This window comes from Myotis yumanensis, unplaced genomic scaffold (assembly GCF_028538775.1).
Source record: "Myotis yumanensis isolate MYYU_CA2020_CCGP unplaced genomic scaffold, mMyoYum1.0.hap1 SCAF_12, whole genome shotgun sequence".
Classification (NCBI taxonomy): Eukaryota; Metazoa; Chordata; class Mammalia; order Chiroptera; family Vespertilionidae; genus Myotis; species Myotis yumanensis.
The window spans coordinates 939,744-955,389 of record NW_027223763.1 but is presented as its reverse complement, the minus strand read 5'-3'; the positions used below and the strand labels follow the sequence as shown (position 1 = coordinate 955,389).

General features: G+C 65.7%; 3 protein-coding genes across 5 annotated transcripts in view; 2 read left to right on the top strand and 1 right to left on the bottom strand.

Annotated features, from left to right (window-relative positions):
- The first annotated feature begins 908 nt into the window (after positions 1 to 908).
- On the top strand, positions 909 to 6,894 carry DPH7 (diphthamide biosynthesis 7). Of its 3 annotated transcripts, none has more exons than XM_070430277.1 (8): positions 909 to 1,001; positions 1,351 to 1,438; positions 2,677 to 2,771; positions 3,153 to 3,325; positions 4,188 to 4,257; positions 4,340 to 4,405; positions 4,547 to 4,719; positions 6,087 to 6,894. In XM_070430277.1, exons 1-8 carry the CDS (start codon positions 994 to 996, stop codon positions 6,503 to 6,505), a joined length of 1,092 nt encoding a protein of 363 aa, XP_070286378.1. In that variant the 5' UTR covers positions 909 to 993; the 3' UTR covers positions 6,506 to 6,894. The 3 variants fall into 3 exon arrangements, with proteins under 3 accessions (XP_070286378.1, XP_070286380.1, XP_070286379.1); XM_070430278.1 differs by lacking the exon at positions 909 to 1,001 and adding an exon at positions 1,852 to 2,096 and having other exon boundaries at positions 1,353 to 1,438; XM_070430279.1 differs by lacking the exon at positions 1,351 to 1,438 and having other exon boundaries at positions 918 to 1,001.
- Positions 6,895 to 8,351: 1,457 nt separating this feature from the next.
- MRPL41 (mitochondrial ribosomal protein L41) lies at positions 8,352 to 8,907 on the bottom strand. Its single transcript, XM_070429978.1, has one exon. The coding sequence runs from the start codon at positions 8,853 to 8,855 to the stop codon at positions 8,448 to 8,450; it is 408 nt and encodes a 135-aa protein (XP_070286079.1). The 5' UTR covers positions 8,856 to 8,907; the 3' UTR covers positions 8,352 to 8,447.
- Positions 8,908 to 10,363: 1,456 nt separating this feature from the next.
- PNPLA7 (patatin like phospholipase domain containing 7) overlaps positions 10,364 to 15,646 on the top strand; it is a 28,845-nt gene continuing 23,562 nt past the window's right edge. Inside the window, 9 exon segments of the mRNA XM_070430276.1 lie at positions 10,364 to 10,406; positions 11,009 to 11,040; positions 12,154 to 12,228; positions 12,338 to 12,425; positions 12,745 to 12,824; positions 14,073 to 14,164; positions 14,240 to 14,380; positions 14,865 to 15,024; positions 15,398 to 15,478. Coding sequence (XP_070286377.1) covers positions 11,011 to 11,040; positions 12,154 to 12,228; positions 12,338 to 12,425; positions 12,745 to 12,824; positions 14,073 to 14,164; positions 14,240 to 14,380; positions 14,865 to 15,024; positions 15,398 to 15,478 — 747 coding nt within the window. The 5' untranslated portion in view covers positions 10,364 to 10,406; positions 11,009 to 11,010.

Below are 15,646 nucleotides of genomic sequence, written 5' to 3'. Positions count from 1 at the left end.
GGAGGGGAAGAAGTACTTCCTCCCACGCTAGGCTTCCGTCCCCAGACCCCGACCCCGCTGTCACCCAGGCCTCGGCCCGCCCCGCGTCGCAAACTGGCCTCGCCACCCCACCACCGCAAGTGGGTTTCCGGCGCGCCCGACGGCTGGGAGCCGGGCGGCCCCGTGCAGCTGCTGCAGGCCGTGGACACGGAGTACACGGCGGACGCGGTGGAGTGGTGCCCGTTGGAAGGCTGCAGGCACGTGCTGGCCTGCGGCACCTACCAGCTGCGGGAGCCGGAGGACCAGGTGCGCGGGCCCGGCCCTGGCGTCTGGCCGTGCTCCGCGGCGTGTAGCCGCGCGCAGGGGGCCTGGGAGGGCGAGGTGCGGCTCCCGGGGGCTAGCACCCCGCCCACTCCCGCCCCCATGGCCAGACCGCTCTGCAGCCGGGGAGCTGAAAGGCGCCCCCTGTGGAGTCACAGGAGGCGGCGGTGCGACGTGGGCCTTGTGGCTGGGGGTAGGCCCTGTGTGCAGCGCGGCTCCAGCTGATGGGTCAAGTCTCCAGTAAAGAGGAAGTGGGGTTGTGTAGGGACTGCACCCCATATGTGGGAGCAGACATGGGGGCCCAGCCGGACCCTGGGGGGTGACAGCTGGCGCCGGACGCAGGCCTCGGCCAGGACTGCCCTGCGCGGCCCTGAGCTCAGCTGGCCCCGTTGGCTGGTGTAGGAAGCTCTGCGCTGGGCCCGCACCTCGCACGCCCGTGGGAGGGACATTCTCCAGCTCAGAAAGTCGGGGCAGCTCGCAGGCAGGATCCGCTCCCCACCTCTTTCCCTCCCCCCGGCCCCACTGGCAGCCTCGGTCAGGGTCACCTGGACACCTCTGCATCCTTTGTAGAGCGAGCAGGACGTCCCTGAGCCTCAGGCCCGGCTGGGCCGTCTCTACCTGTACAGCTGCAATGACCGCTCTGCTTGCTCTGTGGCTGAGATCCAGAGAACAGACACGGCTGCCATCCTGGACATGAAATGGTACGAACTCGCTGGCAGCCCCGTGGCCTGTATCTTGTCACTGGCAGGGAGCCCGATGCCTGGCAGCACCCCACAGACGGGCAGCCTCTGAGCTGTGGCTTGTCTCTGCGGGCACTTGCGGGGTGATGCAGCCTTGGGGTTCATTTCCTTTGTGGGTGTCTCCGAGCCCCAGAGTCAGGATCGTTCTGAGAAGTGGTGCTGGTGTTATGGTTCGTCAGCTGGGATTCTTGTTGGAATGGGGTTGTAGGCTCCAAAACAGTGTAGGGGCTTCCGTGTGAATGGTAAGTTCCTGGGGTGCACTATGCTGTCCTGTGTCCCGTTCTGACTGGCACGTGAACTCCCGCCTCAGGTGCCACGTCCCGGTGGCCGGCCATGCCCTCTTGGCTGTGGCCGATGCTGATGGGCTCATAGGGCTGTACCAGCTGCTGGGATCCAAGGTCAGTAAGCGGCTGGGGACGGGCGTCCTCGGGGCTGGAGGGAACGCGATGGAGAGGGTTTGGGAGGGAGCGTCTTCGGGGGTTACTCTGCCGGGAAGTCTGGCGCTCAGTGGTCTAAGGCAGCGCACAGCGCACAGCCCACTTTAAAGTATCGGGTTCTGCCTCTCACTCGGAGAGGAGGTCACTTACATGTCACCCGCAGAAGGGCTTACCTGTCGATGGGTCTGAAAGGTCTTCTGTAAGGAGAGCCTGGACCACCGTTCTTTTTTTTTTTTTTTTTTTTAATATACTTTTATTGATTTCAGAGAGGAAGGGAGAGGGAGAAACATCGGTGATGAGAATTACTGATCAGCTGTCTCCTGCACGCCCCCCACTGGGGATCGAGCCCACAACCATGACTTCCTGGTTTATAGGTCGGGGCTCAACCATTGAGCCGCACCGGCCGGGCAGCAGTGACTCTTACGTGGGACTGACCCTTCTCAGCGACAGTTGGGAGAGCACACAGCCACTGCGGGACTTGCTGGGTGTTTGACAGCAGCCCTGACCGTTGCGAGTCCTGCGGGGAGGGGAGTGGACAGCCCCCAGGGCCATGCCTGCTCTGGAGCACACGGCCTGCGGCGAGAGGGCTGGAGCAGAGGCCCAGGGGCTCCGGGTTCGGGTTCGTGGCAGCGGAGGGCTCCGGTGGAAAGGCCTTGTTCCTGGCCTCGGGGAGCAGCAGCCTGTCCTGGGAATGAAGGAGGAAGACGGGACCCAGGGACCAGATTGAGGCAGGAGCCCTAAACCGGGAGCCGCCTGAGGGGCAACTGCTGGGAGCCTGTGGGTGGGGTTAAGCGGTCCAGGTTGCGGAATAAAACCTACGTGGATCTTGGGAGAGAGACAGCACTTCGTGGCCAGTCGTGGCTTTTGAAAAGGAACCCAGAGGAAAGTGTCGTCTGTGTCTCTGAAGGCCCAGCAGCCTGGGGAGCTGAGGGCGGCCACCAGGGCCCTTCCAAGCCACGTAGGGGAGTGAGAGCTTGGGGGGGCGGGAGGGGAGCACGGGCAGCAAGGGCTGAGGAGGGAGGCCTGCTTCCCCAAGGTCGCGGCTGGGAATCCCTCCCCCAGGTGTGTGAGCTCTCGGGTCTCCCAGTGAGTGCAGACCTTCACCTGGGAGTGAAGGAGGGCGAGAGGGCGTGGCGGCCGCCGGAGCTGGAGGCTGACCTCCAGGGTCCTGGGCCGCCCTTACGCGGTCTCTCCCCCAGGAGACCACCTACGCCCTGCAGCCGTTTGCCAGCTTTGCCCTGAGCAAGCAGTGTCTGGCCTTGTCCCTGGATTGGTCCACTGGAAAGGCGGAAAGGTAAGGGCCCCGTCTTCGAGCTCATGGCTCATTCCTGCTTTCACGCGGGAGCATTGGCACCACCTGTGCTGCCCCGGCTGCGGCTCCCCAGACCCGGGGGTGTCACGCCAGCCCCCAAAAGGACGGAAATGCCAGCCTTCTAGATGAAGGGCGGGGTCTCCACCAGGAGAGGCTGACACTGACATGTCCACAGGCTGAGCGGGAGCTCCGCTCTGCCAGGTGCCCAGGCACCTGCTTACAGTGAGCCACGTGCCAGGCCATGCAGAGCCTCGCCCGGGACAGGCTGGGGGGCACAGCGTGTCACTGCTTGGGAACCTGAAGAGGTGATGAGTTGGGTCTGGGTGAAGGTCAGCGGGTTCGCCATTGCCCCCCTGTGTCTAGGACCAGTCACCAGCCCTTAAAAATCATCAGCAGTGACTCCAAGGGCCAGCTGCACCTCCTGAAGCTGGACGAGGTGGGGTCCGGGCTGCACGAGGTGGCCAGCTGGCAGGCCCACAGCTTCGAGGCCTGGATTGCAGCTTTCAATTACTGGCAGACGGACGTGGTGTATTCAGGTGGGTCTCCTGCGCTGGGCGGCGGTCACACGTCGGCATCACGCTCCCTCTCCGAACACCAAACGTGTGCTGGGAGGAGCGAGCACACGAGGCGGTCGGGCCCTGACCCTGGCCTCGCTGGGATCCGAGACCTTGTGTGCAGAATGCGCTTTCTGGGGCCAAAGCTGTGGCTGGTCCCCACCTCTCAGCACAGCGGCTTCCGCTGCAGGATCTGCGGGCCTGGGTGGCGCTGACCGGGCGGTGGCAGCGCGAGCCCTGCCTCTGCGGTGCTGTCTGTGCCGAGTCGACGGAGGCCCCCGCGTGGCCGGTGCTTGTGAGTCCCGGGCTGGCTCAGCAGCTGGATTTCGCGTTGCTGCTGCCTTTATGGGGGTTGCCTTCCTGAATGAAGGGGAAAGGGAGAGATGGGTCGACTTCCTGGGGGACGAGAAGGGAACGGTGGCCTGTGCAGCCTCTGACCCAGGCAGGTTCTCTCCCCGGAGGTGGTGGTCTTGGTCTCTGGGGGGACAGGAGAGGAGCAGCTGGATGTGCAGGACGCAAATACCCCACCTATTCCTTCTCCGTCGCGGCTGGGAGGAGAGGCAGGCTGTTCTGTCAGGCCCAGGAGCTGGGCACCCCCACCAGAGCCGTTCCTGCCAAGGTTCTGGCCGCGGCTCCTTCGGCCCATCTTGCTTGGCTCCTCACCAGCGGTCCCTTCTTCCCCTGCAGGCGCCTGAGTCTAAAGGCAGTTGTGGCTCAGGGGTGCTCTTCAGTCTGGTGGCAACCAGAAACCCCAGGAAAAGTCGCCCCTCAGACCAAGTTCCCTCCCTGAGACACGGCCACCTGCTGCTCCAGGGCCCTCATCAGTGGTGCTTCTCTCCCACAGGTGGGGACGACAGCCTGCTGAGGGGCTGGGACACCAGGGCACCTGGCGCACCTACGTTCACCAGCAGGAGGTAAACCCAGGGCCGGCAGAGGCTGTGGCAGCGCCGCGTCCGCCTGCCCTGCGCCTGCTGAGGTCTTGCCCTTTGGTTACAGACATCACATGGGGGTGTGCAGCATCCAGAGTAACCCCCACCAGGAGGGCATCCTGGCCACGGGGAGGTGAGGCCGCGGCGGTTCCTGGGTCCTTCCTGCCGTGGGGCCAGGGTGCGGGTGTGGGCGGGGGCTCGGTCCCGGGTCCTGGTGAGTGGGGGGGGCTCCCGGGAGACGTGCCCGCACTGGGGCCCTGTTGTTGGGTTTCAGCTACGACGAGCACGTTCTGCTGTGGGACACGCGGAACATGACGCAGCCGTTCGCAGACGTGCCTGTGCAGGGCGGGGTGTGGCGGCTCCGGTGGCACCCCCTGCAAAGCCACCTGCTCCTGGCGGCCTGCATGCACGGTGGCTTCAGCGTCATCGACTGCCAGCAGGCCACGGGTGAGTGGGGCTCCCAGCTCCTGCCGCAGCCACCAAGCCCCGCACACCCCAGGTCCCCAGGCCCGGCTGTGGTCGCACCCGAGTCTCAGTTGCGAGCACTGGGCCCTGCGCTGCAGCTCTTCCCTGACCAGCTGGGGTTCTGGAACCTTCTGCATCGCTGGGGACCTCTGTGCCAGGAGCCTGCGCACTTGTCACGTTCCTCGCCACCCTTGGCCCACCTTCTGCCTGTTCTTCCTGCCGGCGCGCAGTGTGGTCTGCGTGGCCTGGGGCCCCAAACATGCTTCACTGACTCTCACTGTGGGCGGAACCAGCACCGGTTCCGCCAGCTCTGCTGGGCCTTCCTGCAGCGTGTGCTATGGCAGGTCCTGGGACTCGCCAGGCATCGCCCTGGCCTGTGCGGCCTGCTTCGTCCTTGCGTGTTCTGATCCCGAGTCAGGTCGCTGTGCCCCTGACCCCTGTGTGTGGGAGGCAGCAGCGGCCACCCTTCCGGGGCTGTGACTTCCAGCTGGTGACGGCGCTCTGCGCTCACACCCTCACTGGCCCTGGCTTCCCGCAGCGGCTCCTGCCAGCCTCGGCCCTGCCCTGGACCCGGGACCCCCTCAGGGTTGGAGACCACTCATTTCTTCTTCTGGTCGTGTTGCTCTCAGACCTTCCGCAGCTTTGTGCCTTCTGGATGGAGGCCTGGCCTCTGCCCAGTCCCACCTCCAGCCTCAAAGTTGCCATAGCAACTCACCACCAGGAAGCTGCTGGTGTTCAGACTCTGCGCGCTGAGCACGCTGATGCTGACGGGGTGACCCTCCCACCTGGTCGCACGCCCCGGCCCGGCCCCTCCCCTCGTCCCTTGTGTGTGGTTCCTCACAGGAGCCCTGTTCTCCCTCCGCCTCACGTGTGCTTTTCTTTTTTTAAATATATTTTATTGATTTTTTACAGAGAGGAAGGGAGAGAGACAGAGAGTTAGAAACATCGATGAGAGAGAAACACCGATCAGCTGCCTCCTGCACATCTCCCACTGGGGATGTGCCCTCAACCCAGGTACATGCCCTTGACCGGAATCGAACCCGGGACCCTTGAGTCCGCAGGCCGACGCTCTATCCACTGAGCCAAACCGGTTTTGGCCGCCTCACGTGTGCTTGTTCTGCTTCTCCTGCCTCCCCCTCCCCCTCTCCCTCCACGGGCAGCTCCTTTGTCCTCAGCTGCGCACATGTCCTGCCAGCCAGGCCGAGTGCTCTCAGGTGCACCGCGCATCACGCCTGGTGTCGGCTCGCCTCTGTCCGCATCGCATGACAGTGAGGGTGGGCAGGGCTGGCGGAGGGGTGGACGAGACCGGCTCTGCGTAACGTTGCGTTTCCCGTTCTGTCTCCGTCCAGAGAAGAAGCAGGACACGTGCATGATCTCTGTGTCCCACACGCTGCCCAGGTCCCTGCTGTACGGGGCCGACTGGTCCTGGCTCACCTTCTGCCGTCAGCCTGAGGCCCAGCCGTCATTCCACTCAGAGTTCTTGTCCGGCAGCGACCCAGGAGCCGGAACAGAAGACGAGACTGGAGACCAGGGGCCGGGACCTCCCTGTCCTGACAGTCCAACAGACGACGGGAGTGGAAGCAAGGAAAGGACTCCTCCCCAGCCGTCCACAGAGGACGTGAGGAAGGGCAGCAGCCAGCTGCACAGCCCAAGGACCAAGATCTGTGTCTGTGACCCGGGCATGGAAGCAGACCTTAACATCCACCTGCTGGCCACTTGCTCCTTCTATGACTGCGTTCTTCACCTCTGGGGGTGGGAGAGCAGCTGAGCCGGCCGGGGGGGCAGGCCCCGGCTGGGGATCATAAAGACCGTGCCGTGAACGAGCTGCCTCAGACCCTCACTGGGCTTGCTGGTCTCCGACGCCTAGTGTAGGGCTGCATCTCGGGGAATCTGCAGTGTGGACAGCCAGGAGCTGTTGGCTTCTCAGTGACCCTTATCTGCTGGGCCTGACTGGTGTGGCTCAGTGGGTATGTCGGCCTGCAGACTGAAGGGTCCCAGGTTAGATTCTGGTCAAGGGCACAGGTCCAGGTTGTGGGCTCGGTCCCCATGGGGGGCGTGCAGGAGGCAGGTGATCCATGATTCCCTCTCATCATTGATGTTGCTACCTCTCCCTCCCTTCTCTCTCTGAAATCAATTAAAAAAAAATACACAAAATGTGGTGATTCTGGCCGGGAGGGCCTCTCCCGGTTCTCGGGCTTGTCCTCTATGGGTCCGACTTTCAGTTCTTCCTGTTCATTTAAGCAACATTTATAGTAATTGGAGGAAGTTTTTAAAGCTACTTTATATCACCAGAGGGATTGTACATGAACTTTTAAAACAGCGGTTCTCAACCTGTGGGTCGAGACCCCTTTGGGGGTCAAACGACCCTTTCACAGGGGTCGCCTAAGACCATCCTGCATATCAGGTATTTACATTACAATTCATAACAGTAGCAACATTACAGTTATGAAGCAGCAACGAAAATAATTTTATGGTTGGGGGTCACCACAACATGAGGAAGTGTCGCGGCATTAGGAAGGTTGAGAACCACTATAAAGGATCACCTACCCCACCGAGGAAGCAGAAGCACTTACCGAGAGGGTGTGTGCGTGCAGTTGCCTGAGCTGTGGGGGAAGGGGGGGGGCTGGGGCTGGTCACTTCATGTGGCGTCGGGGGCGGGAGCTTCCCGGGGTTGCACATGAGACACCCAGACACACACTGGGCTCCTGACCCCCGGCTTTCAGACCGTTCATCGTAGGGGCCACTGTTGGACTCGCCAAATGGTCAGCGTTACCGAGGAGGCGGGTGTTGAGCAGCAACGTGGCTTCTGGTTTATTTTCTGATGATGCAACTCGGCACGCAGGGCGGCCAGGGTGCTCGGCTCGTCTAGGCCAGTGGTCAGGAACTCATTAGTCAACAGAGCCAAATATCAACAGTACAACGACTGAAAGTTCTTTTGAGCGAAATTTTTAAAACTTAAACGATACAGGTAGGTACATTGTTATTAACTTCATTAGGGGACTCCTAAGCTGGCCTTTGCTAAAAACGTCCTCAGTCTGATGGAGGGACGTTCGCTGGGGCCGACCCCTTCCACCTCCCCCATCCACACTGTCCTGTACACCTGCTTCTCCATCTCCTTCCCGAAAACCGACTTCTGCGCATGGGCCTCCAAGTTTCAACGCACTGTACGTGGGCGCCCACACGTGGTATTTTGTGGAAGAACCACACTCACGGGGCCAAAGAGCCGCATGCGGCTCATGAGCCTCGGTTTGGGGACCACTGTTCTAGGCTAACGGTGGGTTCCGCTCGGCCAACAAGCGCTTAGTCCTTCAGAGCTTAGGTTACTGAAGGTCAACCAAGTACTAAGGTCACAGAGCCCTGGGGTCCCGCCGGGCACACAGGAAGCCAAGTGACCAGAGACCCTGCGGTTCCGGCCTCCACGTGACATGCCCCCACCCCGCCGAGTCGCTCGGGACCCCGTGATCGGGTCACCCCGGGCCACCCCAGGGGGTCAAGGGCCGAAGGGGCGGACTAGCGGCGCTGACACGTGGCGCAGAGCCCCAGGAAGGGCCGAGACCGCCCTCGGGGCCGCTACCCCCGCCCTCCGTTCCCAATGACCACAGGCCAAACGCGCGCCGAGGAAGCCACCGTCTTTAATGGGCGCCGGGTGAGGGGACAGAGGCGCCGGGCGTGGGGGGCGCGGCGGCCGGGCGGGCGGGGGGGGCCGCGGGCTAGCGCGGGAAGTTCTTGGGGTACAGCTGGAAGAGCTTGCCCTCCTGCGTGGGCTCGAAGCCGTACTTCTCCAGGCGCTCGGGGTCGAAGGTGCCGGCCCTGAAGTCCTTCTCGATGGCGGGCGCCACCGCCTCGCGGAAGAGCCGCTCGGCCGTCAGGGGCGTGTCGGTGCCCGCGGGCGCGCGGTAGTTGACGTAGGGCTTGAGCTTGAAGCCGGCCAGGTCGGGCACCACCAGCTCGGGCACCTGCTCCCTGATGAGCACGAACTTGCCGCCGCGGGCGAGGTGGCCGGTGCCCTTGGCGCCGCGGCTCTTGTAGAAGGTGCGCGGGCCCCGCTTGCTCGTCCACTTGCTCATGCGGTCGGCCCCGCGGACCACGCAGCGCGCCGCCGCGCCCAGGAGCCCCATGCCGCCGCCGCCCTCGTGCGCCCCGGGCCCTCCGCGGCGCGCTTCCGGTGCTAGAAGCGGCTTCCGGCGCCAGGGGCGGCTTCCGGCGCCCGCCCCCCGCGCCGCAGCAAGAGCCGCTCCGATTGGCTGCGCCGCGCCCAATGCGCAGCCGCGGCCCTGCGAGGGGGCGGGACCGGAGGGCACCCGGCCAATGCGCGGGGAGAGCCGGCGTCGGTGCGCGGCGGCGAGAGCGCGGGCTCGGTGAGTGGCCGCCGCGCGCCCGGAGCGGCGACCGGCGTCCGGCCCGCGGGGAGGGGCGGCCTCTGCTCCCCAACCCGCGCCGGGCGCACTCGGCCGCTGGCCGCTGGGGGGAGCCGCAGCCGCTCCCCTCGGGCCGGACACCGACCGTGCCCCCACCGGGCGCCCCCAGCTCGTTACCCCGTAACTCCGACGCCCCCCGACCATGTTGCTGCTCTAACACCAGCGCCCCTAACCGCGTCGCCCCTCACACCCCAGGAACCATGAAGCCCCCAACCGACGCCCTTCTTAACACCCATGTCCCTGTAACACCGACGCCCCCTACCCGTGGCCCCTGAACCCCGAAGCCACGGTAACACCGACACCCCCTAACCTGACGCCCCTGTCACATTGACGCCCCGTTACCCCGACCCCCGAAAACCCCCAACTGACGCCTCCCTAACCCTGGTGCCCTCGCAACCCCAATGGCCCCCCTAAATCTCACACCTCGTAGTACTCCTGTTCCCTAACCTCCACAGCCAGCTCAGACACCCCCTAACTTGCCATTCCCACTAATCCTGACATTCCTAAACCTGGACACCCCTAACCCTGGTATCCCCCCAACCTCGACCCGGGCTCTGCAGGCCCCCAACCCTGGTGCCAGGGCCCTCGGCTCTGCACCGGGTCCCTCCCCTCTGGCCCCAGAGCAGTGGGCAGCAGGTGCTGGCGGGTGTGGGGAGACAGTAGCCGGCCACAGGGGGTCCGGGCCTGCTGGCCCTGGGGGACCCTGACGGGTTTCCCCGCGGGGTGGGGAGGGCACTGGGCATTGGACCCCGGGAGCAAAGGCCCCTGACCCCACGCCTGCCGGCTCCCTGACCTCTGGGTGGGAGTTTGGAAGAGAGAAACCCTCCCTTGCTCCCACTTTCCCGCGGGGCCTGGGAGCTGCAGGGTGAAGACCCCAGACCTGGCCAGGGGAGCGAGGCTGGTCCCCTGGACCCAACACACCCCCTTGAGGGCTCAGCCACACGGGGCGGGGGGAGGTCCCCAAGCCCCGGCCTCTGGGGAGGGTGCCCTCCGGCCTGTGCCCAGCGCCAGCTTGGAACTGCCGCTGGCTGGGCAGGCATGGGGCCAGCTGCTGGCCGCCCTGCTGGCTGGGCAGGGCTGGGGGGAGGGTGTGTGTGGGGGGGCCTGGGCTGCAGTTCCAGGTGCCGGCGGCCTCGTGGGGGCTGTTCATGGCGAGGGGCGCGGCTTGGTGCTCCGGAAAAGGCAGCCCCTCTTCAGGGAGACGGTTCTCCTTTCTCGTCTGGGTCTTCCTGTCAGTGCAAACACAGACTTGTGTGTTTCCCGTAGTTTTTGTTTGTCTGTTTGTTGACCCTCCCCCGTGGATCGGTAGAGAGTAGGAGCGAGAGGGAAAGTCAGACAGAAACAGCGACTGGTTGCCTCCTGCACGAGCCCCCACCAGGGCCCCGGCCGGGGAGGAGCCTGCGACCGAGGTACATGCCCTTGATGGGATCGAACCCGGGACCCTTGGGTCTGCAGGCTGGCACTCTACCCACTGAGCCAAACTGGCTAAGCTGAGAACATAACTTAAAAAACAACACCTTTTAAATATGTTTTTAATGATTTTAGAGAGAGGAAGGGGGAGAGAGAGAAACATGGACCGGCTGTCTCCAGCCCTCCCGCTGCTGGGGCTTGAGCGGGACCGAGCCTGCCGCCGGCATGTGCCCAGACCGGGATGGCGCTGGTGACCTTTGGTGCACAGGGCCACGCGCCAGCCACCTGGGCCCTCGGGCCAGGGCTGAAAACCTAGCTTCACGCGGAAGGGAGCCCAGGGGAAGGCGGGAGGCTCGCTCTCCTACGCGGCTGAGTTGGTGGGACACTCGTCCTCCTGGGAACGTCTTTCTCTTTTTCACCTGGACCGTTCGCTTCCCTTTCAGCCATGGAGCAGGAGGACCACGCCGGCCCGCAGGTAGGGAGCCCTCGTTTCCCCGTCGGGGGGGGCTTTGTGGACCGGGAGTGGGGGTGGAGGGTCCGCGCAGCTTCTGGCCAGCTCCCTGGGGCCTGCGGAGCGAGGGGGCGGCCCTGTGTCTCCCTCCCCTGGCTCGTTCCTGGCCTCAGAGTCACCGTGAGGCAAGGCGTTGGGGACTGCACGTGGGCTCTGGACAGTCCTGCGCTTGGCGTGAGGGGTGTGGCCGTGGGTCTGAGCACCCCATCTGGGCCAGGAGGTGCAGAGGTCAAGTTTCCGGGACACTTCCTGTTGCCCGGACTCGGTGCTGTCCTGCGGGCCCGGCCGTGCTGTGGTTTTCTGGCTCCAATGCCGAGCCCGATGCCAGCTCTGGGGCGATAGGCAGGAGCGTGTGCAGAGCTCGAAAGGACAGACAGGTGCCGTCCTGCTCCTCCTGGGGGGGGGGGGGGGGGGGGGGGGGGAGCGGCCTGCGGACAGGGAGGGGCGGGGTCGAGCTGGCTTGTCTGCTGGTCTCCTTTTCCTCTTCACCTTCTCATGGGGGCAGCATCCTCCAACCCTGCCTCTGCTGCTCTCCAGGGCTCCCCCCCCCCCCACCCCCCCCCCACCCCCCCCCCCCCGCGCGCTGGATTTCTGAAGGCAGCTTAGCTCTTCCCCAGGGGCAGCGTGGGGGGGGGGGGGGCGGGCAGGCTGGCAGCCTTCTCTGAGCTTCTCAAAACCCAGGTGGCTCCTGCGGTTTCCTGGCACCACTGGCGCTTGGGCTCCTGAGTGCCCGGGGCCAGCAGCTCGAGGTCCTGGTGGTGACCGGAGGGCGCTGAGGGTGGGCCTCTGCACCCCCACGGCCAGCGGGCCTTTCCCTCTGGACTCGCAGCCTGAGAGCGTAGGATTCAGATGCGTTAATGGCGCGTGGAGCGTTTGCCGTCAGCACAGCCGGGCTGCCGGCCCTGCCCTGCAGACCCGAGGGCGGCTGTGGACACAGGTCTCGCTCCTGAGACGGGGCCAGGCCCTCAGCGCCCGGAAGTCCGCTGCCTCCCTGGGTCCCCTCCCCGACCCTGAGCGCCGTCTCTGCCCCGGAACCCGGGCCTGCCCTGCCTTCCTGACCTCCGCGCTCTCCCCCAGGCTGGCGTCTGCCTGGGCACCGCCCTGCAGTCCTGGTGGCTGCTGGTGATGGAGCAGCGGTCACAGTCTACCATGGTAACCAGCGCCCCGGCTCTCCTGCCCCCGGGCCCCCTCGTGCTCTGCCTGTGGGCGGGTGGGACGGGCCTCGCAGCCTCGCTGACGGGCGCTGTCTGCCCTCTCCCAGCTGACGGGGATGGCGATCGGAGCCCTCCTGGCCCTGGCCCTCGTGGGCATCGCCGTCCTTTTTGTGCGCAGGAGGCTTAACCGGCAACGTGAGTCCATGGCTACCGACTCCGGCTCAGGGAGGGGACAGGGAGGTCCGGTGACTTGCCCCGTGTTCCGAGCTCCTGGGAGCGGCCATCAGGCCCCTCCCCACCTCCCGCGGCTTTGGGTGGAGACCTCTGGCTGTGCAGGCAGCGCTGAGCCCGTGGGCCCCACAGGGTCTGCGTCTGTCCACACTTTCTCCAGTCCCGTCCAGGCCGCCTTCCGTCTCTGGGTCCCCTCGGTGGGTGTGTCAGCCTGGACGCTCGCTGCCCTTCCTCCCAGTGCTGCGGGGGGAGGGGCTCAGGCGGCCACTCTGCTCCCTTGCAGGACAGGTGCAGCCCACCCCCCAGTACAGGTTCCGGAAGAGAGACAAAGTGATGTTCTACGGCCGGAAGATCATGAGGAAGGTAGCCTGGCTGTGGCCCCTGCTCGGCCTTGACCCCGAGGCCTCGGCCCCCGCTGGCCTGGCGGGGTGGCTCTGTGGCTCTGTGCTGGGCTGGGGGGATCTGGGGGGCTGGGTGTGGCTGGGGGGTTCTGGGGGGCTGGGGCAGGGCTTGCCGTGGGCTGAAGCCCTGAGCTGCTCTGGCACCTGTGCCGAGACCGAGGCCCCGTGGCCCTGGGGTGGACATTAGCTGGAAAAGAGATCGGAGGCCCCTTCCGGAAACATCTCGAGGGCGCGTGGGCGCAGCGGGTCCCTGCTCCAGGGCTGAGGTGGGCGGTCCTGCTAGGATTTGGGGCCAGGTCCCCACGGTGGAAGCCCCTATCTGGGGATGAGCAGCCTGGCCCAGCCGGTCCTGGTGACCCGAGCCCACTCCCAGCTCTGAGGGCGGGAAGGACTCCAGGCGCCCGAGGCCGCTGTGCTCAGAGTACAGGCTCCAAGGAACCCCGCGAGCTGTCTGGTCACACGGGTAACTCGCGTTCATCGTGGACAACTCGCAGCATTGGCCGAGAAGTGTGTGCGCCTGGCCTGGGCCTGTGCTCGGACCAGTGTCGGGTGCTGGGACACGAGGTCGGCTGGGGCTGCTTACGGCGCGGTGGCCGCTCAGAGCCTGGACACGCTGCACCTGCTGTTGGCAGGGGCCAGGCCTGGGTGTGGGCACAGTGCCGCCGCCTCCAGCCTTTACAGGGCACGCAGATGGCCCGGGCAGGGTGAAGGAGCGGTGCATGTCGGGCAGGGCCAACGGGGGAGCCCAGGAATGCGGTCCAGTGGTGCGGGGACACCTGGCAGGGCCCACACCCACAGCGCAGCTGAGACCCTGGGGCTGACACCTCCCGTGGAGGGAGAGCTGAGGGACAGCCAGGGGCCCTTATCGCACCGCTGCCTGCCTGGGGCAGCCCCGTTGGCCTGACCCTGGGGGAAGGGGAAGGGCTTTCCAGCTCCAGGCGATGGTGCAGAGACGGGCTGGAGGGAGGCGGCAGGGCAGGCTCCAGAGGCTGTGGGAGGAGGTGGCCGTGCCTCCTCCTGGGGGAGGGGTCGCAGGCGCTCTGTGGGGGGCACTGGCCTGTGGGGGTCTCTGTCCAGAGCACCGAGGTTGGTCCCATGTCCTGGTGGCTGAGGGCAGGAGCTGTGGGCTGGGACTGACCCCCAGGCCGAGACCTGGGTCTGGCCTGTCTCGGGTTGTGACGTGGCCCCCCCCTCCCCGTTCACTCTGCAGGTGACCACGCTCCCCCACACGCTTGTGGGCAGCACGGCCGCCCCCCGGCAGCGGGTGAGGAAGAGGACCAAGGTGCTGTCCTTGGCCAAGAGGTACTAGGCTCCCCCAGGGGCCCCGGCTGAGCTCCCAGCTGCGGGCTCTGCTCAGGGCGGGTCTCTGCTCTGTAGGATCCTGCGTTTCAAGAAGGAGTACCCAACGCTGCAGCCCAAGGAGCCGCCGCCCTCCCTGCTGGAGGCCGACCTCACGGAGTTCGACGTGAAGAACTCGCACCTGCCCCTGGAGGTCCTGTACATGCTGAAGAACGTCCGGTGAGGAGCCGCGCCGCCGCGTGGGGCCCGTTCCGTGGCCCCGAGGGTCCGCGGAGCCTCCCTCCTGCCGCCTCTGCCCCCTTACCCGTCCTGCTGTTGTGTTCACGTGCGTGCCAGCACTCACCTGCCGGAGGCACTCGGAGCGAGTGTGGGAGTCGCAAGTCCGGTCCCCCCCCCCCCCCCCCCCCGCCTCTCCCTGACCCTTCCCTCCCCTTCTAGCCCCTTCCCTGCCCGGGAGGTGCACCTCACGTGGCCTTGGCGATGGGTGTGGCTCACGTTAAGAGTCCCAGCGCCACGGAGCTTGGAGCTGAAAACAGCTGAGGGGGTTTCTGTCCCGATGGGACTCCAGGCTGCAGCCCTGGGGGAGCTGGCGCTCTGGGTCCGGCGGGGGGCGGGGGGGGGGCGGGACGCTGGCTGGGCCCCTTAGCCTCTTCCCAGGCTGTCCCCCCTCCCTGAAAGCGCCATGTGCCCTTCGGTCTCGCAGGGTCCTGGGCCACTTTGAGAAGCCGCTGTTCCTGGAACTCTGCAAGCACATGGTCTTCATGCAGCTGCTGGAAGGGGAGCATGTGTTCCGGCCGGGGGAGCCGGACACCAGCATCTACGTGGTGCAGGACGGGCGGCTGGAGGTCTGCATCCAGGACGCGGTAAGAGCCCGGGGCGCGAGGGCGAGACCTCAGGGCGCACGAAGGCCGGGGGGGTGGGGTGGGGGGGGGCGCCTGCCGTGTGTTTCCTGGAGGTCTGCCCTCCTAACGTTTTCTTAGGTTTTTCCCTTGAAAAGTTAGTGCAAACTCTTAAGTTTTAGGACTTTGAGGAAAAAGGCGCACGTAGATACTGCCCTCGGGTGTGGACGGCCCTGTGGGTGGACGGCGGTCACGCGGCCGGCTTAGCTCTTCTCACGCTGCCCGTCGTCTGCTTTCGAGCGCATCACTCTGGTCCCCCAAGTCTGCCCGTGGAGGCCGGCTTGCCCAGCTGGCCGAGCCCCGCCAGTGGACCCCTCTGCTCTGCTCCCACACGCAGGACGGCTCCGAGGTGGCGGTCAAAGAGGTTCTGGCCGGGGACAGTGTCCACAGTCTGCTCAGCATCCTGGACGTGATCACTGTGAGTGCCTGCCCGCTCCCCGAGCCGGCAGCCGGGGCCCCGCCCAGGACAGTGGGCCACAGACGGCGGGGCCCCGGGGGCCGTGCGTCTCCGCAGAGCTGGCTGCTCACGGCCGTGGGGTGTCTCTTAAACGACTGTGTTGGGACCGGGTCACCCCCACACGTGGTC